At 36.0% G+C, this 22,327-nt stretch overlaps 1 protein-coding gene across 1 annotated transcript in view; it reads right to left on the bottom strand.

Annotated features, from left to right (window-relative positions):
- The window catches only part of DNAJC1 (DnaJ heat shock protein family (Hsp40) member C1), a 110,278-nt gene that overhangs the window by 31,521 nt on the left and 56,430 nt on the right, over window positions 1-22,327 (bottom strand). The window contains exons 7-8 of the mRNA XM_061351964.1: window positions 19,773-19,863; window positions 11,820-11,986 (exon numbers count right to left, since the gene is read on the bottom strand). Coding sequence (XP_061207948.1) covers window positions 11,820-11,986; window positions 19,773-19,863 — 258 coding nt within the window. The remainder of the gene's footprint in view (window positions 1-11,819; window positions 11,987-19,772; window positions 19,864-22,327) is intronic.

The raw sequence follows: 22,327 nt of genomic DNA, 5'->3' as shown, positions 1-22,327 counted from the left end.
GGAGGGGCATGGGAAGCTGGAAGGAAGCAGAAACAGGACACCTGACACAAACTAGCCAAAGGGTTATTCCATACCACAGCACGTCATGCCCAGTATATAAACTTGGAGGGAGTCACCCAGAAGGCCCAGATCACTGCTCGAGTCAGTCTGGGTATTGATTGGATGGCAGGTGGTGAACAATGGTATTGTGCATCACTTGTGTTTATTCTTGTTTTAACTTTCCTCTTTTAGTTTTATATTTTCTTCCCTTGTTAATTCCCTTAAAATTATTATTAGTAATAGTAGTTTTACATTATACTTCAGTTATTGGACTGTTCTTATCTCAGCCTGTAAGTTTACATTCATCTGATTCTACTCACCATCCCACCTGGGAAGAGGGGATGAAAGTGGGGGGTTAGCAAAAGGCTGCACAGAGCTGAGTTACTGGCTGGTTTTAAACCATTACAACCTTCCACATACACTAGAAGTTACTAACTTACTACCTAGATTCTCTGTTTACATTATCTTCTTTATAGAGCTGTTCCAGTCTGGATTTCCAATGTGAATTACAAGTATCATCTAGCAACCAGTAAAAATTGAAATACTGTTTTCTGTGTTGGGGGGTATGTGTGAGTTTTAACAAAGTAACAAATCCAGGCACCCAGTTTCTCTCATTATTAGATCAAGAAAAACACTAGGAGAATTCTGGATGGTCAGGATGCTGATGTTGCCTAAAGAGGTCTATGTAAAATATCTGATGCTATACAACACATCAAACCTGCTGTGTTTGTAAGTAAATGCATGCTGTAGATGTATGCTTACTTTTGAAAGTCCAATGGCTGCCACAAGACACAGATTTTGCATAGTACTCAGTTGCATATGAGGCAAGAACCTCCACTCCTTCACAGTTTGCACCTCAAGGATAGTCATTGTGTTTTGAGATTATCTGCCTTTTGGGAAGAGTCATCACCAACATGACAAACAAGACCCAACTGCTATGTGCCATTTCTCATATTGTGCCATCATTAGGAGTGCTCTCCGCTTTTGCAGGTTTGGGTTATTAATACATTATCCAGTAGCTTTTTATAAAGAATGGTTTGGGCCAAATAAGTACACTTTGAATTGGATGCAAATTAACTTCAAATACGGACACAACTCTGATTCATTTAAATAGAAAGCAATTGTGTGCTCAAGTGTGTTGAAGTGAGGGTTTGAAGACTTTGTCCTTTCAAGACTGCATCCTCACTGCCAAAAACCATACAGAGAATGGTTAATAACTTAAATTCTCTGAAAATTCCTATGTGGCAAAATGCTTATGTCAGGGGTATTAAATCATTCCTTGGCAAGGCAGGATTACATATTCATCTTTACTGGGAAAACAAAAGCCAAACTTTTCTCACACTGCTCAGTTTATTTTTAGTTGCTAGAGTTTACCCTAGATTACAATTTCTGGGCAATATCTATAAATAAATTTGGCCAAACCCCACTATAGTCATGGCCTCAGGAAGAAATGGAAAGCTGCAGCACTGTGCATTGTAAAAGGTAAGATGCTGAATCTAATCTGCTTTTAATTGGTTTGTCTGGAAAAAAAGATATAAATCCATCAATATGTATTCACATTTATAAATTAAAGTAGATTTAGTTGAAGCTGACTTAATTCTTCAATTTAAAGATAGCTAAATTCATACTACAAAAAGTAAGTAACTATTTTGCAACAGTCCACACTTTTCAAATTCATGTTAAAAAGCTGAAAAGAGCAGCAGTGAACTGCACTACAGAAGCTGGGGCCATAAACTGAAAATTCTTTCTGATCCCCAAGTTGTGGATCATGTGAAAATCCCTTGTCTCTCATTTACTGGCAAAATTATGAGGATACACTGTGTTAACACTGGACTACTCTCTCCCTTCTGTCAGATGGGCAGGAGGAAGCAGGGCAAGGTCACAGTGATTAACCAGCTTTCACATCTTACTCCAGCTTTTACCCCTTATATGTGCAACTACAGTCTCTTCCTTCTGTTTTTCTCCTCTTCCTTTTGTAGTTCAGACAGGAGCGACTTTGTTTTGGGAGGTGACAGGGAGGGAGCACTGCCAAGGAAAATCAGGATTTCCATCACAACTTGACCCCAAGTGCACTAAATTGGAGCAGTCCCATCAGATGTGTTTTCTACCTCTCTCCCAAGCTAAAAGGAAGACAAAACCAGTGCAATGAAGACTAGTATTTACAAAGGCACTGCACGTCTTGTAAATTTATGTAAAATGGATATCAGCTTCAGGACAGAAGAGACACTCCCAATGACAAGAGTCAGATTTTCAACGGCTGACTGGGAAAGATCGAGTTCCTGTTTCTTCTCACAGGTACGAGGTTTCTCTTATTGTCATTACCATTTCTCTCTGCGATAGACAACTATCATGTAAATCTCAGAACTGAAACATGAGCCAATGTTAAATTCAAGAAGTCCAACCTGAGTTATAAAAGGTATATAGAAGCTATATAACTCTAGTTTGGGCTAAACAGAGGTTATAGTGCTGCCCGGTGCAGAAACAGAGCTCCATTTAAAAAAATCGTGTGTTTGTCCATGCAGATTAATACTTCAAAAAACTAACATGAGCTCTTGAGTAGTTTTTCAACTGACAGACTCAAAACACTGAGGAGTACATACAGAAAACACACAGGTAAAACTAGTCAGACAATTATGGCAGCAAGTCACATCAATCACTTCTTCTGGAATACAGATTTAGTTGAAAAACTACTGAAAGCTAGAATTTGACAACAGAGGACCTATAGCATGGTGCTGAAAACAGTGTATTATTATTATTCTTGTCTACACAAGACAAGAACCTATGCTACTATATTAATTGGACAAAGTTTAAAACCTCAATCAAGATCAGGAAGTATCAGGAAATATTAACTGTATTGCCTTAATTCAATACATATGCATGGTTGATTTATTTTTTAACTAATGTATGAGAGTTCATATAACATATTGTTACTATCTTTACAGAACATCCTTAGGGAAATATGTATTTGGCTGTTTCCTTTGCAATTTAGACTGAAACTTGGTTGTGCTGTGAAACATACTGTTTCCAAAAATTTTTTCCCTGGCTGTCATATCAAATAATTTCTCCATATTATTTAGATGCTTTTAAATATTCTCCTTAAAGGCTCATAAAATGACTTTCCTGCTTGCATAGATTAAAAAAAACTCTCCACCCAAACTAGTTGCAGCCAGCCGGAGCATGATACATTCAAGAGCAGAATATTATTAAATTACATAACCTATGAACACATTACTTTCTACAAATAAAAGAATAAAGAAATTAAGTTTCCTGTGCTGTGTTAACCTATTCAATGTAACTAATAGGTTGGAGAGAGAAAGGCAGAAATTCCACATTCTTACACAGCAGTTGTTCAGTTAGTGTTTATTCACAGTCTTGAAATATTCCTGACCTATTTTAGGCAAAACTCCATAATGCTTACTACTTCTGGCATTTGTCCCAGACATAACAACTATTTTCTCTGAATCCAACACTATGAGAAATTATTTTCTTTAATTTGTATTTACAAGTACAATTTGTTCTTTGATGTGTATTTGCCGTAACACTGAGAACACCAACTTGAGATGCTAATCGAAGAATATACCACCATCACCCTATAACTTTATTCTTCCTTAAGAAAAGCTAAGGATTAAAAGCACTGCATGTTTAATACTGCAGATGAAATTAGATTTCTGACCCTAATGAATTGATATTCACAGCTCAAAAGCAGAGAGGTCTTATTCTAGATCTAAAGATGTGGGTCATCCTCTCCAAGGAAAACTCAGTAATTAAAAATATATTTTTTTTTCTAGATCACATTTATTCTCTCCTTAAAGCTATTCAAGTCCAAAGTAAAGTCCATAGAGGCTTAAATATTTAAGACAGAAAACTGAAAAGAAGGTTATTGTCTTCATTTAAGGAAAGAAGACTCAAAGAGTACATAAATCTACTGTTTCTAAACAAAATAAAAAATACACGACTTGAATAGAAACATACTAAATACCCTAATTTGCTAGTAATAGGCTGCTCTAGTTCAACAGTCACATAGAGAGACAAAAAGATTAGCCATAAAACAAACAAAAACAATGGCTGCTTAGTATGATACTTGAAAAATTCAAGGTTTTTCTAGTTTTCTTTTGGTCATTAGGATGACTTGGTAGGTAGCAAAAAAAAAAAGAGAAAAAGAAATAGAATCACTCATATGTACATATGGGACAAAAATTACACAAACAGCTTACAATAACCAAGGTGCCTGTTTACCATTTCAGCCCTGTTCCCTACTTCCCCCACTGTATGAACTGGTACCATCAATATTTTATCAATATCATTCTGCTGCACGGAAGAAAAATGCATACATTGTTCTGCACCTGTTCACCAACCTCAGGCAGGAGCCCTAATATATTATACAGGTAAACTTAAGCACCTATTTTTAAAAGTATGTGTATAGGACAAAAGTAGCTTTTTTATTCACACTAATAATTCTAATGGAAATATGGTAGTTGTAGGAGTTACCTATAAGACATGAACTTAGGGTTATTTTAAAATGCAAACCCCAATATGATACTATACTCAGGCTGAGTTCACAACACTGCAGTGACACAAAGCATAGTAATCCAGAGGAAAGCCTGAAGTCTTCTGCCTTAACAGAAGTTATCAGTTTAATGCAGATTTTTGGGTGTTTTTTATTAAATGATGTATCTTTCCAGTGACACTACACTGCTTAAAAGTTTGGTAACCGAATACCAAGACTTTCACCTCAGGGTTACTAAATTCAATATGGCCCAGATCAACAGTCACTCAAAGTCATCACCATTTGATGAGAGTTTGGAGCTCAGGTTAAAATGTATTACGAGCTTAGACTAGCTTCTAGTGAATAGCTTCATAACTGACACTAACAGGTATAGCTGCTGGCAGTCTCAATATAGTCTTAAATTCAATGGGCACACAGAGTGATTTACTTTGTGGACCTACAGCAATCGCTCTGCTTCAGGGCCAAAGTGCACTAGCAGGACACTCATGAGGAACCTCTGACTGCCAGCTGCTCACTTGTACCCATCCCAGGCATAAAAAGAGTGTTAGAATACTAACACTTTTCAGGTACTATTATATGTTTCACTGCTTAGAAGAAAATTAGTTTATTTCAAAACTACATGACCTCGGGTAACACACTAAAACCGAATAACCCTTCCCCTCAAAGACCAATTTATTAAAACATTTGGTTTACATAGTACCTTAATCCTGCTAAGATACAAACTGCTTGTTTAAGGAATTAACATTTTTTAAAAGCCTGGAAACTGTATTCAGGTAATCCATCATATGACGTCTGATTAGAACAAGCACCATGTTATTTGCTACTAAAGAAAAAGCATACTCAGATTTCAAAGCAGCACAGATGTGGGAAGATTCAAGGCAAAAGAGAGCAGGTGGCAGGCTAGCTGGCAATTATGAAATGTGCAAGATTATAAAATGGCTAAGATTTAAATGTCAAAATGATACTTTTTAAACTAACAAGACAATAATTTAGCATTTGTACAGCATTTTTCTTTTTCGTGTTATAAAGCGGTGACCTCCTTTGTACATTTAAAGTTACTTCATATTATTGCTCCTCACCCAGCTTTCAAATAAAGCCTTAATGATTAAAAAGCTCACTCAGTTTTCAATATCCTATCTATGAAACACAGTGGTTTGATGGCCCAGCCTGAGAAAAACAAAACCACTAACTGCATTTTAATCAGAAGAGAGTTCAGTACAAGGTGATCACAGCTGACAGTTCAACAACTGGAAAAAATGGTAACTACTGAGTTTCCAGCACCAACCAACGAATTGTGTAAAAACAATGCTTACGTATACTTTTGTTTCATGATACTTGTAATAATCCTCATTTAAGAGTAAAACGTGAATTCTAGCAAATGCAGGGGTTCCACATTATCTAAGCTTCCCAAGTTCTGGACATAAAAATAGTTTTTACTACCCCTGCTTTAGTAAAATCAAGCCAGGTGCTCCTGCAGTATCAAAACCACCCAAATGCCAAGAAGTGCTGCAGGATAACATGAAAAACAAAAATAATAAAAAACATCATTTTCTATCCATACATCTGGTCCAGCTGGAAGGGATCAGGTACTGTCTGTCTCCACCTTTATCTCCCCTATACAGACCAAGCAAATATCAAAAGGTCAAAAGTATTCACCCCTCACTGAGGTAGAACTTGGAACTCTAACTTCAAGAAACGAGTCAAATAATGATATGGAATGAAGAGGAGATTCCAGTGGGAGAAAATGAGGAATATATAAACCAAAAGGAATTATAATCCCAGTCCCACTGAAGACAACAATAAATCTCCCATTGATTTCTCAAGGGCCAAGATTTTCATGCAACAGCATCATTATTCACACAAACAATGAACTCTCATGAAAACAATGTGTGTTACAAATCATGTAAAATCAAATCAGAACAAACAATACAAGAGAAATCCCACTGGGAGAGAAATTACTTGGCAATGATTCATCAATAGAATGATTCCAGAAACTGTAAATATGTATATTCTTGCATGAGTATTTGCAGAAAGGACAAAACAAGATCAGATTTAACAAAATAGGTCCTCCAATAAGTTTCTCTTTTTCCTTCCAGCTCCATGTAATATGTGGTACAATGGGGAAGTAAAAGGTTAATGTAATGCAGTAGTGGCTACAAAGCAATGCAGTGGTGGTTTAGCAACATATGCAAGGTACAAAACAATGCAAACTATTAGGAAGTGCATAGCCATATTCCCTCAAAATTTCCCTGAATTCCTAACAGGCATACACAGGACATTTTTTCCAGTAAATTCTTGGTGACAAGTAAAGGAAAAAAATAAAATCAGAAACTCAAACTAAATAAATTAAGCTGCTTATTTCCTCTTAACAACCTGAAAGAGGATCTGGTCTGGGAGTACAAACATTCAGTGGCAAAATAAAAATAATTTTACAAATACAGTTTTTCAGTACTTGTTTTGAACAGCTTTATTATCAGCATAAGAATGAGCTTTTAGCAACTTCTCTCAGTTTCATAGTCGTATGCAGTTTGCATGAATAGTGTAAACAGCACCATATGAAGATGCAATTTAGTGCAAAGTAAGTATATGATCTCCTATACTGAAAACCCCCCTCAAGAGTCTCATCACTTTATTTATAGGCTCTCAAATGCAACTGAGTCTGCTCACACTGTTTTCAACAGATGAAGTTGAAGAATATGATAGATGGTGGAAGAAAGTCTTCATAAATGGTCCAGGTAACATGTTGCAGTTATGTGTGTCTCCAGTCTGAACTTAAATATACTGGCTGCAAACTAAATTTGATACTACTTTCTCTCTGAATTTATGAAAGGTGGGAAGTAATGATAAATGATTACCATTTTACCTAAAATAGCCTGGAATGGATTGGAATAATCATCTACCCGGTTTTTACCCAACAGCTTTCCCTTTTTTGGTCTAAAACTCCACCTACTTAACCTTTCCTCACAAATATGATTTTTCTAAATTTATTTTTATTGCTGATGCAGTCTTCTTGCTACTTTTTCTTTCTGAAAAGTACAACAATCAAAATTATACAAAATGTCCCAAAGGTGGATGGATCACTACTGCAGAAGTGCAGAAAAATTACTTCCCAGTTCTGTAATAATGAATGTTATCTATCTTTCAATAGTTCACTTTCTTTTAATAGTTATGCTAAGTAAAGAGTAACAACATAAGGACATAAGCCCCTTAAGGACATAAACTTCATGTGTTTGCAGACTAAGACAGAGGAGTAACTTTACAATGCTATAAGCATGTTTTAGGCCAGCTATGTAACCTTATGAAAACACTATCTACATCCCTCAGTAGATCATTTTACCTTGCCTAAGAAGGAAGCTGTTTTCTTCTCTATAGCCTGTTCCTTATCTGCTTCAATACTTAAACCCTATGGAAACAGTAATCATTAGTACACTAATAGGTTCCATATCATATTCAGACACCAGACAGAAAGAGCCCAAATGTTTCTAAGCAACTATCAATAAAAATGAGTAGACCAATCCAGAACACACACTAGTATGCCTAACTGCCTTTTATATTATTTTCCATGCACTTTTACATTGCTGCTATTTCATTTTGAACTGACAGTCACTTAGTAGGGAAACAGTTGCATGTATTTTTATTTTCCTTCTTAAAAAAAGATGTCTGCTCTTCAGTAGGAATGATACTTTAAATGAATTCTAGGATAAGGACTAGCCTACAGACTCTTCTAAAATTAAAATTAAAACTTCACCTCCCCATTAGAGATGGTAATTCTCATTTCCAAGCAATTTTAATTAACCTTTACTTTAGGATCACCTTCAATAAACACTGAAGCAAATTATTTGTTCTATTCCAAAGCTAACCCCAGGTCATGACCAATTCTTCTTGACCTATTTCTTTACATTGACATTTATCATTTTCTTCTATTCGGTTACAATATCCAACAGCTTAACTTCTGTCAAGTTGCACTTCATTCCTACGCCTCCTGACTTACCCGGACATATCTTCCTAGGCTACCTGAAGCGATATTTGCCTCCAAACCCACCAATTTTAAATTAATCAAATCCTTGACAGAAACACAAATCTCTCTTTTCTTTATAAATACAGAATTCCAATTATTGTCAACCATTAGTAGAATTTATTTTATGAAGAAAATTGTCCTGTTATCTTTCTGCAGTGCCAAAGCCACACTCCTGATGTACAAATAACTTGTAGAGCTTTTATGTAAACTTAATGAAACCATGGTGACGTAGATAATTCTGAAAGCCATAATCTTCTCTACGTTGGCAAATCTACTTTACAGAGCTGTTAAGTTTATCATAATGTTACTTCCTAGATTAATATCGATCAGAAAAACATCCAGACTCCTGTTAAAGATGGAACAATAAAAACCTCAATTTTTCTTTTCTACAGCTTTGATACATCTAAATTCATAACGTTAGCCTTCCAGAGTCTTTCTTCCAAGGACAGCAAATGTATTCCTCCAAACTGGGAGAAACATTTGTAAACAGCTTACAGGACTATAGCCCATGAACTGTTAAATCAGCTTTCAAAAAAACCCCCAAATGAAATAAAAAACAAACAAAAACCCCCACAAAACAAACAAACAACAAAACAAAACAAAAACACCCCCTCCAAAAAAAATTTTAAAAATAAATACAAATAATCACAGAGACTGGCTTTAGTTTAACGACTGATCATTATGTAATTTTTTATCAAACTGGGTGCTCTGCATGGTACAGCACTTCCAAAACAGTAGTCCATGGATTGCAGGCACCTCCTAAAGTACAGGATGTCAATAGTGCAAAGCAGTTCATGAACAATACTAAATGAACTGTAATCATCTACACTCAGGGTACCAACATCAGAGACAGCAATTCCACTTTTTCAAGCTACTTTTATCTTACCACTGAGCAAATGACTCTCAAGCCTGGTTGGCTGTCCACAGACCACATCCCTGAGCTATTATGAAAGAAAATTAAAAACAAACAAACAAACAAAACAAAAAACCAACACCCCCCCCAAAAAACAACCAACAAAAACCTACCAAGATTTCTCATGAGTGAAGTATAACAAACCAAAGAAGAAGTCTGATGGCAAAATGATTTATGAAAGAGTAGCTTCTTCCTAGGACAAGCAGAACTGAGAGGTGAATGCTGCACAGCACTTTACTGCACACACATGCAAGAAGCAGAAAAGGGAGGCAGAACAGCGATGCTGTCCCAGTTCATATCTATGATGTGTGCTGAAGAAAAATACATCTTTCTAAACAAGAAAATGTGTCAAATGACAGTTGGGAACAATTCACTTGTGGTACAACTATTTTCCTAGTGAGCTTATTACAAATCATATGACACAAACGTTCTCATATTGACATACAAATGGCTCCTACAAGCTGCTACAGCTGGTAACATATATTTTCCATTTCTATGTACAGTTTATGAATGTGTTTCTCTCCACTACTGTATTAAATGTCGATGTTGCATTGTGGTAACATATTAGCTGTCAAGGAAAGGAAGCATGCCTCATCGCAGTTTGTTCAGGTCAAACACTTTACTCAGACAGTACACCTGCAAATTGCCTGCTTGTCCCTAAAATGTTAACCCCATTTGCAACAGAATATAATTCAAAAAATAAACTCATCAATCAAAGTGATAGGTGCAACACTGAACCTCCAGGTGTAAGCACAGAAAACCAAGTTACTTACCTTTTAATAACAGTTCTCTGATACGTTTTAATTTCTGTGACTCCTGTTTCTGAAAGGACGTATCTACAACTTGTTCTCTTGGCAGGGTCTCTTAAGATACAACTTCTATATACTCTATGTAGGAGGTGCAAAATTATAGATGACATATTCCCAGTCTTACTCAATTCCTTCGTTTTCCTAGGAATCCAAAGACTTGATTTCCATCAGAGTGGAAGGTGAACTGGGATCCAAATAGTCAAGCATGCAACCAACCTGAGCTACTGTAAACAAAAATACATCTTTTCTTCTCTAATCATTTGTCCACACAGGCTGGTAAGCAAACCTGGTTCACAGGGATGCAGCTAACAGGAATCCAATCCATGGACACTTTCCTGAGTTAAGGTAAATAGAGCAATGACTGTACATATGCTCTTAACTCCCAGGCAACTCATCTGTAGAATTAAGGACCTGAGTTCTTACTCCAAGTGCATGAAAATATTCAGAGTGCCAATCCCTTACACAAAAGTCAAAAAGATAAGCATATTTGCAGAATGGATTTGTTACAGAAATATAACAGCAAACAGAATACAGATGTCTGTATTATTTATACAAAAAGGCAACAGAAACAGCAAAAGAAAACTGACAACCAGGAAGTCATGAAGCTTAGGAATCCAGTAGTGGTAGATGATTAAACAGGTTATGCAAAATTAGTTTAGTAAAATGTGACAGTATTTTTCACAGGTTTGAAGGGGGAAAGGAGGAAGTGCATCTGCAGCACAGAGGACTCAGACAAATGGCAACAGGAACTTTTCCCTATTTTGACACTGAAGTCAATGTGCTGCCCTAACTCCGCTCCAAACACACTCAACACAGTCTTCCAAACAAAGCAGGGTTTTAGGTCAGGAAGGCAACGTATAACACTTCTTTCACTTCTGCATCTGTCCTAAGATTCAAACTATACATTTTTCAAGCCCGTATGTTTTAACAAAATTCACCAGGAGATAATGACACTAACCGTCACTACGAACAGTTATCTCTAAATAGAAAGAACCTTAATAATAGGCCAAAGTCAAACTTTTAGGACTTTTCCATAAAGCAGATGAAATGCACAAAGTACATAAGGAGTTCCATGATCCAAAGGTACTACAGCTGGATATTAAGAAGCAAAGGTTTTTCCTTTCTTTTTCCTTTGCCCCCTCCTTTTTTTTTTTTAATAGAGAGGAATGTATTCTTGCAAGCAGAATGTTATTAACTGCAATTAAGAGAAAGAACCAAGCTTCATATAACTTGACAGCACTATGTTCTACTGATTTCTAGTGAACAAGAATAGTATTTATATTGGAAACTGTAGAGAGCTTTCATATATTTTAATCAACGACATCCTATTATAACATTTCCAGTATCATTATACAAATTACGTGGAACATCAATGTAATCTTTTCCATTATGTCTCTGCTTGACAATACTTCTCTAGACTTCAACAGAATATGAATATTGTAGTGGTATACATACAATATTGTATTTTCCTAAGAGGCAAGCAAACAAACCAACACTGAAAATATATAATGACATGAAAGATTTTGAGCTTACCTTTTTTTTGTGTGTTCTGTTCCTGCCTCCCAACCAATCATCCATCTGTTCCTCAATCTCTTCAATTGAAGCTCCATGATCATATGATGGTATATATGCACTTGACTCCAGAACTGTGTATACAGGGAATTCTGATTTTGGTTTCTTGACTTTAGGCTTCTTCTCCTCTACACAAAAGTAAGAAAGAAGAAAAAGTAATGCTACTAATACTGCAGAGAAGTATAAATGAGGAGCAGGCTTAGCTCCTGAACTCTCTAGAACTACCACAGAGAAAGTGGCTTCAACTTCTTTATTAAGAAGAGAGTTCAGAGTTTTATATAATAATTTTGTTTTAATGAAAAGTAAACAGTTTAGCAGTGATCAACTTAGCTCCTCTTCTATATGAGTTACGCTTTAAAGGACCATACAAGGAGCCTTTCAAAATCACGGTTAGCTCTCATTACTGCTACATCACCTGACAATTAAGATTAGTACAGGCAAAAGCACAGGCAGCTGTTAAACGACTCTGGAAGTCCAGCTGGCTTCAAAGAAACTGGCAAAGGTAGAAAGGTGAGGTTTAGAGAATTCCATATTACTTTATGGTCAGCTGTGCTGAGTATAAGCTCCTGAGTCAATAGATAGCTTCTCTGATTTTTGTGAATACAAATAGCTCTGTTCTAGCACCTCATTTCTCTACCTGATTACTGTTTCTTGCTCTCTGTCCTTCAACGGATTTTAAATGGGAGCAGCAAACTCAAGAGACAGGAAGGAAGGTCAATAATGACCTAAACCCCAGCAACTGAAAACGTATCTGCTACATATGATGATCTCAAATGAAAGATTCAAAATTGACTGAAAATTGACAGTACTTCAGGGAAGACAAGAGGATGAGGGCCAAAAAAAAAAAAAAAAACAAAAAAAAACCAACCCTGAACACTCAGAAAGTATTCAGAAACCTCAGGTGTGCCAATGACTTTCTCATTTTTTTCCTCATTGTTTAAAAAATATGCTGTATTCACAATAAGTGGATGCTCCTGAAGATACCACAAAACCCAAGAGTTGATCTAACAGCTGGCTGCAGCCAAAAGAGGAAAGTTCTTCCACTCTTCTACTCTCCACTGCGTGCTTATGTGCTCCTCTCTCTTCTATTTGCGCTTCAATAATCATCCAACCACTTAGAAAACTAATTCAATTCACTACTCTAGTAGAAAATTACTCCTTTACACTCAAATTAAAAGCAAAAATCCAAGTCATTTAAAGGTGGTGGGTAAGGAAAATGAGAACCACACTTCTCTGCAGCAGTGGGCCATTACATCAGTTGTGTGCCTTTGCAACCATGCCCTAATACTTTTCGGAGCATCAGGGGAGAAAAGTGAAAACCTTCTTGAAAAAATTCCTAAACAGGCCAGAAGGACTGCTCCCTATAGGCTCTGACGCAGAATTCCTGTACCTAGCAGTGTACATACAGAAACAGCACAGTGAAAAGACTACAAAGACTTGACAAACTTCTAGGAACTGCATATTCAAGAAAACAATAAACCGAGAGAGAATTGTCTCATGGCAACTTCTGGAAGTCCAAAAAGAACAGGGAATTTAGATAGATCTGAACAGAGTGTCTGATGACCTTTTAAACTTTTACATGTACATTGTTCTGACACCTGTTTTTTTTTTTTTTAATCTCTAACTTTGTTTGTAATTAACAAATTAATGAAATATTAAGTAAAAACTTGTACATGGATTTTTTTCTTGCATCCTTCTATAGGTATGCATAGTAAATATCACAAAATGATGTACAGTCCCCAAAAAACAAAATTAAAGAAAGCCCCAAAGTGTTAACCAGCATTTCTCTCACTGTTCAGATGCTACTAAAGACAATACTGGTGCAAAATTATTTTTGTCTATTTCAAAAGGTGATTTTTATAATCAAATCACCTATATTAACTATTATCTAATAGCTGCCACATGTAATAGTTTCTGGAGTCAGAGCTAAGATTTGTCTGGGTAAGTTAACAGTGGCCTCACCGGTTATTTACTGCAAGCATATACACTGGCAAAAATATTTTAGGAAATTACCTTAAATTACAATTTCCACTACTGTATTTCAATCCTGCAAAATAATCAAGCACTCTCTCTGTGTTCAGTTGGAATTACTTAACAGCAGAGACACACCAAGACAGTTGGATTTTCCTGTATCTCACATCCCATCAGCTACTGTTTCCTAATTTTCCCTCTCAAAGTATGCAAATAGTTAAATCCTGAATGAATGAAACTAACGTTTAAAAATGAAGAGCTAGCCTGTAAATAGGTCATCTAGCCTCTTTCTGTAGCCTTAGAAATAATTCTGTAACAGTATCTCCAGAAGACACCATACTGACTTTAAAATGAGATATCAAAGACAGTATCTAGGCTTTCTTCAGGCATTTAAGTGACAGAGGAAGACCTAACATAGACAAGATACACTGCTGTTTGCCGACTATCAAAGTAACAGGAAATCCGACCTAGAGAAAATGGCTGTACAATCTCAAACAAGCACCCAACCAGAATTAAAAACTTGTCTCTACTGCCTCCTGTGCATATACAAATAAGAGTTCAGCATATCCATTAAATACCACAATGGCTGTCTCACTTCATTAAAAAAATAGAATTGAAACCACACCACCTTTAACACTGGGAACACTTTCACCTCAGAATTTTCAAAAGCCACTTTTTTAGAATAGGGAAGCACATGCAAGTGGTTGAACAGTTATCATAATACAGGATTTTAGACAGGGGATGTTCAGACCACTATACCATAGGCGGCTACCAATATCTAGTGGACTTTAACTATGGCCAGAGTTACTAGTGCTCATCCACCTAAATGCAGACAAGAGAAACAGCCTTGGTGAAATCAGTGAATGAATAACTTGCTTAACACTATTATTATATGGGAACATTATGTAATTTCATTGCCAACTTACAGTGCAGCAACTTTTCTTGTATATTAATTAGAATAATAAAACCCAGGCAACAACACAAAGTAAATAGATAATCCAAGATCACAACCAGTATGGAAATAATCTTGTCTCTACCATTCCAATGTAGAAAGATATTTTACATGGTTTATGACTTCTACAGTTCTGGTCCTTCTGTAGCAGAAGAAATTTTGGTTTATCACTTACTGAATTCACATGCTGCAAGGATACTACTTTTATGTATTTTTCACCTTTAGAATATCAAGTTATTTACCAAAAGACTGTGTATTTAACAACTTCAGAGTTAAAAAAGAAGATATAATTTGTCCCCTACATTTGAACAGCATATAAACATAATTATCACTGGGATGCCTAGACTTTAACAGACAATGATTAGCTAACTCTCTTAAAAGTACAGTACTTTACATTTCTAAAGGCATCCAATACTATTCCAATACTATTCCTGCTCTGGCTATATAACAGACTCAAAAGTCTGGAAAAAAACTTGTGCTAAGGTTTTGACAGTTTATTGAAAACAGTGGAGCAAACTATATTCAAACACTCATGTTTAAGAAATACACATTTCTGTACTCAATAAAGTCAATGGGATTATATGAAAGCATCGCAAGTTGGAAACAGATTCATACATCTGCTGTACTGAGACCTAGAAGCTAGTTTATTTTTGAGCAAACTGACTAAAAACATGCTCAGTGATGAATATATCAACTATAAAAAACTTCTCACAAGCTGTAGGTTTTGATCTTTCATCTTTTCCTCTATCTACCCTTCCCCAAACTTTCGACCCCCCCCCAAATACCTCATCTCCATAATATGAAAGGATTAGAAATAAACCTCCAACATTTGACAGCTAATTTGCCTTCTAACAAACATATAACGAAACACGCACTACTCTTTCAAATAAGCCTCCTAATGCTGTATGCGATTGGAATATTTTCCATAAAATCTGAAGCAAGTTTTGTAAGAGGAGGCCATCAGCCAGCCTAGTTGAAACAACTAGGAAAAACACGAGCTTGCAAGTTCAAAATCCTTTGGGCAGGCCTGCCAAAACAATCAGTGAATCGGATGATACTTAGTTTGCCGTAATTAGGCTTCAGAGGTAACAATTAAGTGATCAGAACATTCACACCCACACTGACCAAGAAAGGACACATTATATGAAGTAATTTGCTCTGAACCTGCCTGTCAGCAAATCATTACTGAGCAGGCATGTGAACACTGCATTTTGGCATGGACTAACACTAAATACAATTATCAAATATCTTTGTCAATTATTCAGAAATAAAGTCACCTTCAGTATAGTGCTAGGTTACACAAATTGGGTCAAAATGGTTTACAGTGAAGAGGAAAGTACACGAAGAAATAGGAACATGGACTGGCTGGTAGTCTAGGACCAATCAAATCAAAAGCATCTTGTAAATCACAGTTACAGATCTTAAGCTGTATCTGCACTGATGAGGGGACTGCATGCAAGGAACCTCTGATGTAAGAGCTTGCAGTTCTGGCGGTTAAGCAATCTGAAATGAGCTACCAGTGCAATGGAACTAAGGTAATCTGTGATTCTGTAAACAGAATAACTAAAAGCTAAAGCTAGAAAAATCGGTACTGAAATTAAGACATAACTATGTAACAGTAAAATTAATTGTCTGAACAAACCACGAAGAACTGAAGGCAACTCAAGGCTTTCGAATCAATATTGTACCTTGCATAACAAGATTATAAAAGCTAAAGTACGTCACTGGTACAAGTCAAACAAGACAAGTCATGAGAATCAGTATTTTTCACTGATTTTTACCAGTAAGGGTTTGAAATAAATGCATTATACTAAATGATCTAGCGATGTTTTCTATCCCTAGGTTTCATGAAACAATATAAAATTCTAACCAAAGTGCATGCTGTATTCCAAGCTATCTGGAAAGGGAAAACCACTAAGCCTAACCAAACTTGATCAAATATATTATTAAAGGTTTCACTACAGCTCTGGATGTTTCACAGGAAGACATTTCTTACTATAAAGCCCTATACAAAAATATAAATACCACTACAGCTACCATCATAAAGCCCCAATACAGAAAAAACGCTAGTCATGCAGCCTCAGGGCTAGTAACTTCATATTTCCATTAACCCTTGAATGATGGGAGTAAGGAAAAAACCCCAACAAACTGCATACTATTCAACATGGTTTATAACTATAAATATGGATTGTTCCAGATGCCTTGTGCATCAGGCCAAGAATTCTGGATTTACATTGCAAATATCTTTGGTAACTGGGATGCCAGTGAAGAGTTCACCTGCAATATCTAGCAGGTGTTACTTCTTCAGAAAGGTGTATTTTAAAAATAAGTTTATGCCTCCATGTTGAAGGCCAAGGAAAACTTAAGAATGGAAAGTTAGAGAACTACCAAGGCTAAGTATAAAGAAACAAAAATAGATGTGTTTCCCCCACAGGGGATGTGGTTGAAAGGAGTAGTTCATGCAAGAAGAGGACCGGCAGAGTTGGTAGAATTTGTCTTGATAACTACTCAATTTATGTTTAAAAATTAGAGAGCCACCTGTCTTGATAATGTATGGCTGTCTTCTCAGTTTAATGACTACTCAGTTTAGTTAATACATACTCTATTTTACATCCCATGACTACAAAGAACAGGGCTATCTATTGTTACAGAATTATTCCGTTGCAGGGGTTATATGCATGTGTAACAATACAGGAGAGGGAGAAACTGAAGCTTATTAATTAATGCTTTTCCATTTTAAAATACATTTTGTGTTCTCCTTTCTGAATGTGAAAAGGGCATCCGAAAATGTAAGGCAAACCATTTCTATTTTTGCACATAAACCAGCCAGTTATCTGTAATCCCATACAAAACAGCATTTCCTAGAAACATAAGGTCTGTATTTTATGTTTTTGTAAGGTAAAGTTGTTGTATTTTTCCTAAGGTAGTAATGACAGGGTTTAATACATTGACTTATTTTTCCAGCATTTTAGCAGGGTTTCTTATCACTTCTCAAAATTGTGCATAATGTTACCTTGCCAAAAATTACTTTTTCACACTCCTTATCAAATATAGCACTTTAATAACATGCTAATATTGTCCACTCTTTCCTACTCTGCAAATTGTATTTTCCTCCTTCAGTACTCTTCTCTAGTTTTAGTTCAAGCCACCTACAGAACACTGCACAGTTTCAGCAGGGAAGCAAATAGACACAAGGGTAAATTAGCAGTTAGGTCATGAAAAAACAAGTACTGTAAAACAGCTATTGCTAATCTGCATGAGATAAATTTACTCAGATAGATGAAACTGTTATTAACTTTCATTCCATGGATGGTCTCTAAAATTAAGAAGAATGGGGGCAAACAAAATACACATTCGGTGATTTGCAACCTTTCTATGCTAATTGTGAAGTGACAATGCAGAACAATATAATGAGGTAAGCAAATTTAACAGATGCTTTGCATGCAAGGTTCAGTAAAGAATTATGTAACTTCTTTTGCCTACAGTAACATAGGTGCATCTCTTGTGAGATGCCAGGAAGACGGGTGAGGACTGGCCCCTGCTCACATGAGTGACACTGGGTCACCCAGTAGACATGGGGGTCATGCCATGTCACACCCAGCAGCATGACAGGGGACAGGGTAGTGAGAGGTCATGGGTTACCCTGAGGGGAAATGTGCCAAACCTGCATCTTTCGAATGTGGGCACTGATAATGGAAGTAACAAAAAAAACCCAACTCTTGCAACACCTGGCAGAGGGGGAATACTGAAAAGTTCACACATGGTCTTTCAGTCAAACCCAGGAGTGTGCACACACAATTTTAATGACTTTTTAATTTCACTTGCACTTCTGCTTCCAAAAACTAATCCTTTTTTAACAGTAGTTCACAAATTTCAATGCAGAACATATGCCAGCTGTTTTGAACAATGGCAATACATTACTATCTGACAATTTAACAAGTTTTTAATAACCCGAGTCAAGACCCTTTTCAAGGCCCATTTTGTGGTAGGTATCTCAAATATAATGGCAGGCCTCCTAACAAGCATTAAATGCACTACTTTGGTACATTTGGCCTGGGTCCACGATGTTCACTGAGGTGCTGAATGTCACCCATTTTCTTAAAATAGATTCAGCTACAGATAAGTTGGGAATTATTGCTGTAACTGGGTGTATTTGCCGATTTTACAAAATTAAGCTATTTTGTAAATATAAATAATGAAGCTGTATTTTAAGTGCCTAAAGGCTTATGCATACTCAAAGCTAGTAAATTATTATAGGGCACTCAATGCACTTGTCAGAATAAAGGAACTTAAAAGCATGCACTTAAGTATGGTAAATAAAGCAAGCACGCACATACAAACAAGCAAAAAAAACTTCTAAAATTGTCTTCAGAAGAGGGTAAGTTTAATCATTGTCAAAAGCAGATAACTGAAAGAAGAAAGTCACTTATAATTATTCTGAATACTTTATTAAGGAAAATAGTAATTGTCTTCCCTGGTCTTTTATACGAGCGTAAAGACTTTAAAGCATTTATTTCAACAGTAGCATGAATCCATCTCCAAAGTCTGCATCCATGCTTTTGGAAATTCAAATTATGTTGAATTTCTATCACAAAAATCAATTCAATTTGCAAAACAGAATTATTAAGCATATTTTTAAAAAGTATTTACAGACTAAGAGAATACAAGAATGCTTGAAATACAAGAGGTCACTTCTGAAAATTTATACTTCAAGATCTATGCATTTGAGATTTCCCCCTCCTAAGCAACATTTCTAGCAAAGCATGCTTTTGTTGCTGCAATATAACTATCACCTGACTTTCATGCTTCTGTAGGAACAAGCCAGCAGCCTACTGCAAAAGTAGACAAAAAATTAAAAGCTTTTTAAAATTTATCCACAGTACAGAAATATATAGAGCACACATTTTAGATATAAAAATGTTCACACACATCCTGTGTAGTAGGTATATCATATTACATCTTTGTTTATTAAGACAGTGGTAAAAACTCACTCTGAAGTGTTTCAAGTTCAGCCTTAGCCAGGGCATCTTCTTTCGCCTTCATTTTTGTTTCTTTATATTCTATATATAATTGTCTGGCATCCTTTAAGAAAATGTTGCAATGGTATTAGCATCCTTATACAAACAAGTTATTCCAATGGCTCTGTTTTAAGTTCTCAATTAACCTTACAAAAAATTTAAGATACATTTGTTCTCTTGAGTTACAGCAATTGTCAGTATAGAAAATACTTGTTGAGAATGTAGAATTTTTGTGTAACAAAGGTTCAGATGTAATAATGTAGATATTATAGACTTTGATGCTCGCTGACAACCTGAAGAGCAAAATGGTTAGAAAAACATTTCTGATCCCTACCTATAGCTTTTTAAGAGGCCATGTAGCCACTTCGCTCACATCAGCAATCTGGAAGTTCAAGGAAGAAAGAAAAGTTTTTAATTAGAGTAGTATGTGCAGGGACAAAGGCCATTGCTAGGCAGCAGTCATCTTAGTGTGAACCCACTATGGTAACACTAACTGCATGTTCCAAACCCAAATTTTGTCCCTTTTTATTTCCTCCCCCAAACCAACTTCTAGATCGCAATTAAAGTGTTGAAAAATATATATTATATTTTGTTGGTTGAGTTTTGTTTTGTTTCCCCCAAGGAATAGATTCCACACATAAAAAACTAGACCCCTGTCACAAATCTCCAGTAAGGTACATGCTTCCAAAATCTGATGAATTACTAATTATAGATTTGCATTCAAAGCTTTTCAATATGAACAACCAGACTGCTGAAGTAAGAGACTCTCACCAACAGTAAATCAAAATTACAGTATTATATAAACCTAATTTTAGTTCCTCATAGCCAAAACTAGTTTTATTCTTGCTACATTAACAGTCCTGCTTTTTACGTATAAAGGGTGATTCAAGTTTTTATGTAGAATGTATTGTAAATCACCAGTAAATATTTTTATAATTTCAACTATAATCCCACAAATTTGAACAAAATCCAGTCTTGTTAAAATAAGACAACTTAATAAACTTCGAAAATGAAAACTGAGTTAAGCAGTCACTGCTGCCTCTAATGGTAGAAGTCATCCAAAAACATTGCTTCCTGCAAAGACAATATGACAAAAGCAGTTCTTTGCATTGTACTGGCATCTACCCCTTCAAAACTACTTGAGGAAAGTGAGAAAACACACGACAGAACCATGATCCACCTCAGAACTTTGTAATGTTTTGGAGGCATCTCACTGATACACATCAATGTGCCTGAAGAACAACTCGGGCAAATTCCCACAAAACATCAGTAAGATTTAATCTCTTTCAAAATACCTCTTACTCTCTAATTTGTCTTTACATTTGGGTACAGGGAATAAGAAGTTACATTTCTCTGTCAGGTTTATGTAGGAGACCACTGTGCACAGAAGATAAAGAATTTACATAACTTTACACTGTTGGAACGTAACAGGTGAGAGCAACTCATCTTACACAACTCACGTCAGCAACACACTTTCAGTTTTCGTTTTGGGGACAGGGAAGAAGGAGGGTTTGGTGGTTTTTATAGAATTGGGACTAAACAACAAAAAAACCCACAACCACAACATGTAGGTACAGGAGGACTACTGTTAACAGTAGATATGTAGACTTTGAGGAAATGCATTCATTTTATATGCTAGAAGACTGAATTAAAAAGCTAGGGTCAACACTGGTTTCCCTTTTGGTTTACCTGAAATATGAATTCCCTACTGCATAAGGAAACTTCCCTTGTACTCTCCAGATCTGGACTACTTGCGTGATTAAGAAACAGAGACAGCCATAAATGTCAGTTAACTTGTGCTGTAAGTTTGAGACATTTGTGCTGGGTGGCATACACAGGACTCAGACATACTGATATCCAAAAAATGCTTTTGTTTAAGGCTATGATTTTAAAATGGCTACAATTAACTGGCATTTAAATTTAACCCATTTGACACTGAAAGCCAATATTTGATGCTAAATTCTGGTGTAAAATCCATTATTGCTTGTGGGATCTCCAGACAGCAGGCACTAGGGGGTAACTGTCAATCTCTACAGCATGTCAATCATGGAACAATTGGAAATGTGGCTCAGATGAAAATGAGACACAATAGCTGAACAACAAAGAAAACTATTCAGAAGCACGTAAATGAAATTTAGCAGTATTGTTGCTTTATAGATAAAAAATGGATTATCACTGCAAATGGAGTAATATGCAGGTAACAAAGGCAACATTAGTCTTTTATCTTATTTAACACAGTTTGTTATGGCTGGTACCATAACCACAAAAAAGGGGAGACTGCACATTTTGAATCACACAAAAATGTAGGATGTAAAGCAAGGAAAAAAGAACAGAAAAAAAATCAAAATGGATTCCAAAGATTTGAAAATTAAATCCTTCCCACAAAAGCCTAAGAAATGGCTCTACAGGTTGTAAGGAGAAATTAAAAGACATACCTGAGTAAAGATTTTAGCCACAGACACAAACTAGATGGGTATTCAAACTTATATGTCAAAATGAAAGCAAAACAAAACAACCAAAACAAAACA

The sequence above is a fragment of the Neopsephotus bourkii genome, unplaced genomic scaffold (assembly GCF_033783945.1).
Source record: "Neopsephotus bourkii isolate Nb327-2 ecotype Australia unplaced genomic scaffold, CSIRO-AGI_Nbou_v1 NB_53, whole genome shotgun sequence".
NCBI classification, from domain to species: domain Eukaryota; kingdom Metazoa; phylum Chordata; class Aves; order Psittaciformes; family Psittacidae; genus Neopsephotus; species Neopsephotus bourkii.
The sequence above is the reverse complement of the archived record's forward strand: the minus strand, read 5'-3'. Positions and strand labels throughout refer to the sequence as shown.